This window comes from Miscanthus floridulus, chromosome 19 (assembly GCF_019320115.1).
Source record: "Miscanthus floridulus cultivar M001 chromosome 19, ASM1932011v1, whole genome shotgun sequence".
Lineage (NCBI taxonomy): Eukaryota > Viridiplantae > Streptophyta > Magnoliopsida > Poales > Poaceae > Miscanthus > Miscanthus floridulus.
In genome coordinates this window covers 87,207,205-87,213,204 of record NC_089598.1, presented here as the reverse complement: position 1 = coordinate 87,213,204, position 6,000 = coordinate 87,207,205, and the positions used below count along the sequence as shown (strand labels likewise).

At 46.3% G+C, this 6,000-nt stretch overlaps 1 protein-coding gene across 1 annotated transcript; it reads right to left on the bottom strand.

The window, feature by feature from the left end:
* Positions 1 to 4,294: 4,294 nt before the first annotated feature.
* Positions 4,295 to 4,918, bottom strand: LOC136526319 (ocs element-binding factor 1-like). Its single transcript, XM_066519022.1, has one exon. The coding sequence runs from the start codon at positions 4,820 to 4,822 to the stop codon at positions 4,295 to 4,297; it is 528 nt and encodes a 175-aa protein (XP_066375119.1). The 5' UTR covers positions 4,823 to 4,918.
* Positions 4,919 to 6,000: the final 1,082 nt, after the last annotated feature.

The window sequence follows — 6,000 nt, the reverse complement described above, 5'->3', positions numbered from 1 at the left end:
GCTTTGTACATGAATCTAGGATTACCAATCAACAGTGAACGAATCTATGCTTTTCAGACAATAAACATAGACTTTCAGATACATGGACAACATTGAATTATCACATCACTGATATAGTACTGGCATGCAAGGAAGCACAACTGCACTCTATCTCCACCATCCATCTTATGACTGTTTGATCCAAGGGCTGAGGTGAAGAGGCACACGGATCGCTGACATGGCACATTGAGAGGCCTCCATTCCTCCTCTCAACCTATAAATAACCACTCACTCCCTCTCATTCACACAAACAACAAGGAAGAATAACACTCCTCAACATTTGCTTTCGTTGCAGTACCAATGTTTGGAGGGTCGTCCAGAGGGAGAGGAAAGGGGAAGGAAACTACCTAGGGGTGGGAGGGTCCTCTTGGTCCTGATTTCTTTGAGGAAGCTCTTTATGAGAGATTCCCAATTGAGAGCAAAAGTGATTTCACCAAAGAGACACCACTGAGAGGGTACGATGAAAGAAAAGAAGAGTGGCCAAAATGCATGCATGGTGAGGACTGCCTAGTGTAGATGTTCACCGAGGGAATAGATGGAGGTCGTCATTTCTTCAAATACCCACGAGCATGGATAATTGCTATTACTATTTGTTTCTTCAATATGTTTGTCTTGTATATCACTTACACGACATACTTATTATAGTCTTCCTTGGCCGAAGAAAACTGTGGGTTCAGTAGGTGGGTCGATCCTCGACCTATTTATCCGCATGCGGAGTACATCTACTATCTACATGACCGTATCTTTGATCTAGAAAGGGAAGTTAGCAGTGGTTACAAGGACGATGAACAGGACGACAACAACAATGGTCTCGATTCATAGGAGGCAGTCTGCAATGATCCATATTGCATCTGCCCTAACCACAAGAACAAGGGGCCTCCCTCGTCACCCCCGCCACCACCAACAACAACAACAGGAGGCTACTATGGAGAAGGTGCAACACAATTTGCTATGTGGCCACACTACTAGGATGACTTTATCTTTTTCACATGTACCCAGATTTAATTACCTAAGACATGTTAGGTTTAATTACCTAAGGCATGGTTTAATTACCTAAGGCATGTTAGGTTTAGTCAAAGAAAACTATCTACCTAGGTTCGGTACATGTAGTCACATGCCATTTAATATGTTTCGTGTGTTGATTTATATAATGTCGTACGTCGTTAAGTTTTTTTGCAGCACGTGTTTAAATTTAAATACATCCGTATCATTAAGTGGAATATTAAGACCATAGATAATAAAAACAACCACATAATGAAAAGTTCGATACTATGCCACATTACACAACATATTAATACTACAACTACGTGCTGACAGTAGACATAGAGGCAAATGCACTTCTAAATCCTCAGTCTGAAACGTACTGAGTAAGCAACTCATCATCCGAGTACCAGTCCTCTACTACAACCCTGTTGCTGTGGCTAGGCTCAACTGCGTTGCTCTGACCTGCCTGTCGCTTGTAGTAAGCGGCCTTCGCTTCATCTGCGGCCGCTGTGGCCTGAGTGAAGAACGCGTCGTCATCCCCATCTGCCTGTAAGCCCGCCTCTGCTAGAGCGATGAGCTCGCTCAGTCTGCCAGTGTCGTCGTCAGCCTCCTGTGCCTGAATGCCCGCCTCTGCTAGAGCGATGAGCTCGCTCAGTTTGCTAGTGTCGTCCTCAGCCTCCTGCGCCTGTATGCCCGCCTCTGCTAGAGCAATGAGCTCACTCAGTCTGCCAGTGTCGTCCTCATCCTCGTCTCCCTCATCACACAACACAATCGGTGATTGAACGGAGTGACCAGCTCGTGATCTATGGCCATCTAACTTCTTCTCCTCATACCTTGCACGAGCCACCTCTGCGGCATGTTCCCCACTGCAACCAATCCCTTCATGTATAAAATGCAATCAGTTAGCAACACGGTTATATTACATTTAAAACCAAACAACGAAAAAAAGGTTTTCAAGCACTCACTGGCACATAATATAGCAACATGCTCGTTCAAGACCTGCATGTATACTCTTGTCTCCTCCCTTGCCTCATTCCTTGCCCTCTCCTCCTCTAACGTCATCCGCCTCTCCAATCCTCATTTGTTAAGCCCAACATCGATCGGGTTATAAATACCGCGCTGTCTAGCAAACTCACGCATCTTTTCTTTGTGATGTTTAACGAATAGGTTGACGTAGTCAGGTCCATATCCCCTCTTCCGTGCAATAAGTTGCCTCTTCTTTAGTTCATCCAAGAACTTAGCTTGACCATCATAACATTCCCAACTGTATTTCCTAGTGCTCTGTTCAAAAGAAATATTATATCATATATGTCTTAGCAAAACAAACAAAATACGATTTTATGTTTACCAGAAAAATAACGAACCTCATCATACTCAATCATATGGCCGCAATAATGGCCTATTCCAAGCTCCGAAGGGACTAGGCCATAGTTGGATTTTACACCACATTCGCACATGACAGGAGGTGCTTTGTAGATTACCCGTTCTTTCTTCTTTTCCTTAACCCTCCGCGATTCTTCCGGCCATTGGTTCTTAGAACCATACAACCACTCCTTGAAACGACACTTCACCATTGAATACACCTAAATAATGAGACATTAGTACATGAACACATATAGCTCAAGATTTTAACACATACACTTTGCACTTACTTCATACTTGTTTGGACACACAAACTCCAACGTATTCTCAGGGTTTATCACAGCTCGATCTCAGCAATCGCCAGAGGAGGTTCCTCGAGTCGTCTAACTGTGGCTAGGTGCTTCTCCTTAGCCGTCATTGCCGGAGGGTTAGGGGGGGGGGCGGAACCCACCGCTTGAAGTGCTCACGTGGATGTCTCCCTCTAAACCAATCGTCGAAAAAGAGGTACCTAGGATCAAACTTGTTTGCACCATCGATCCACTGAAAGAAAAAGCACCTCTCATGGTCATACACAACGAGATTCCAACAAAATATTAGTACCATACTTAAACAAATAAAGAAAAAGGATAGTACAAACAATTTCTTACATTAAACCGACTACATGTGTAGAAGCAACGTGCGGCTATGTCCGGATGTTTTGATTGAAAAACATGGGCCAGGAAACCACAGTCACAGTTAGGGACAGAAAGGTCAGGAGGGACGGGGGCATCTTTGCTAGACGCGTCGGGGTATAATTCTTGAGGACGACCCCGTTTTCGCCAAAACTTCTCCCGAAACATTTCTTGCATCTAACAAAACGGATGTAATTTAACAAACATAAATCAAAACATCACAAAAAAATATCAATGAGAACCATAACTACAATACAACCAATTTCATTCTAAGAACCGAAAGTAGTTAACATTATACCCTAAACCTAGGGTTTCTCATTTGATCCACAACAATGAACCCATAACATAACTACATGCGGCTAGGTTTGCTAGCTTTTTCCATGCCTTGGAATCAACCTACGGTTGTATAATACATATATTGAGGGATACAATGAAACCCTAAGTGATGACGATTCTTAGGTTCAAAAATCCGACTAATATATACCGAATCGATGCGAAAAAACAAGGAGGTGAGCGAGTATACCTTGCTCTCGAAGATCTACGGATCAAATCAAGGTTTTCAAGGTCCAATATGTCGATTCGTGAGGTAGGGTGAAGTGGGAGAGAAAAACCCGAGAGGGAGGAGAAAGAAGAGGAAGAACGCTCGGGCAAGAAGGTTGGGCTGGGGTTAAATGCAGGGAGCTCGGCGCCAGGATCACTCTGGCGCCAAGCCCCATGGCCGGTCATGGCCCCGTGTCCAGGAGGTCGGCGCCAATGACGGTGGCGCCGAGCTAAGGGTCCATTTCGTGAATTCTTTCCGTCGAGGGTCTATTTGTGAGAAACTTTCAAATAAAATAGCTAAATTATAAAAAATTCGGCTGCTCGCCGGCCTCACCTTGGAGTATACTACTACCTAAAGGCTACGACCACCCTTTACCAGTAACCCAGTATGTAATGGCCATGCTAATTGCACATGAATCAATTGAGTTCTATAGTAAAAACACAGCGTCTCGTAACTGTATTAGATTCCAAAATCATCAGTCGTATCGTATGATCGCGACCTATGGACGATCGAGTATCTACTGTACCTTGCAGAATGCAGAGTGTTCAGAACGAGCAAATCTCGGGAGCTCCACGACTACATACTTACGATTTACGAACACACGACAACCACAAAGGCAAGTGGTCCTCTCCCTCTTCTTGTCCTAGTAGTGAATTACTATGTCATCTTGGTCGCCGATCAGCGATCGAACACCTGCCTAGTCGGCCGTTGCCGCTGCCTCATCGCCGGCGTCGCCCTTCCCCGACGCCTCCCTGTCCACCGCCGCCGCCGCAGCGGCCTCGGCGACCGCGAGCCTCTCCCGCAGGGCGCTCGCCTCCGCACTGAGCCGCGCGTTCTCCCGCGCCTCCCGCGCGCGCGCGGCCGCCACGCGGTTCAACTCCACGGCCAGCCGCGCGTTCGCGGCGCGGAGCGCGGCCACGCGCGACGACAGCTCGTCGAGCTGCCCCCTCCGCCGGGCGCGCGCGCGCCGCGCCGACTCCCGGTTCGACGCCTGTCGCCTCGCCTTCCGCTCGTCGCGCCCCGCCTGCTGCTGCTCCAGCTCTCCCGTGCCCATGCTCGCCCCGGCGCCGACGCCGCCGGCACCGGCGCCAGTGCCGTGGCCGCCGTACGTGCCCCAAGAACCGTCCGCGGTGACCGGGTAGGACGACGGCTCGTGGGCGAAGTCTGCTGCTGCACCGAGCGTGTGGCACTGGCACACCAACGTCGCGATGTCGTCTCTCTGCATGACTGGAAGCTAGCTGTTGTAGGATAGCTCTCGGCAAAGTTGCAATGACGAGGAGATGATTGGAAGCTAGCTCTTGTGTATTTAAAGGAGATCGAGTCTTCTTCGATCAATGGAGGGACCGAGCTAGGGAGGAGATGACGACGACGTATATATATATACAGATACAGATGGAAGTGAGTGAGTACCTTTAAACTGCACACAGACACAGAGAGCCCTAAAGTTTCAGGCATCGTGCTGAGACTGAGGCCTTGTTTAGATGCCATCCAAATTTAAAGTTTTTTCACTCTCTCTTTATCACATCAATTTTTAGCCGCTTGCATGGAGTATTAAATGTAGGTAAAAAAAATAACTAATTACACAGTTTAGTTGGAAATCACGAGATGAATCTTTTGAGCCTAGTTGGTCCACGATTGGACAATATTTATTAAATAAGACGAAAGTGGTACTATTTATCGGGTTTAAAAAATTTGCAAAGTGAACCAGGCCTGAGAGCGAACCTTCCTTTTGCGTCTTAATGCAGGATTATTCTGTCCATTTTTGGGATCCGATTGCTGTCGTCTGGCTGCAAAATTTTGTTTGCCAAGTAGTACACGTCAGTCATCGTAGGGTGATAGGGAGGAGATATAGGTCTTTACTCAGAAATAGTCGTCTTCTCGTATGGAAAATCATGCCATGAAGTCGCTGCAATTCCTGCGCACTACTTTGATTGGAAATTTGCACGCAAAGTACGCAGAGAGCTTTGCAGTTTGAAGCATTGGTTTGAGAAATTTCGTGTCTTTCCTTTTCTTGTGAGATTACTATCATGTTAAAGATTTTTATTTTTATTTACTTTGCTCAACAACGCGTGAGGAGAAGAATAGTTTACTTGTCCACGAGGTACTTTATTTAGCAGCAAGTCTTTTCATTGCGTGACAAAGTGACGACGGCATTGCTTTTCACGCTTTTTTGTGTCAAGATATGATAGCAAGATGTTTATGTATAGTGACGCCACAAATAATGCCAGTAGTACCCAAACTATTTGGTGCACTTCCTTGGGTGCATATATGTTACATGTGGTTGTGAGCTTTCTGGTACTGTTGGGCAATCCCTTTGGCCTTCTATAGAGACTTTTGGGCCTCCCTTTGGAATGCGAGATTTTTCTCCATATTCCTACGTTTCTATGTGAAAAATAAACGGAT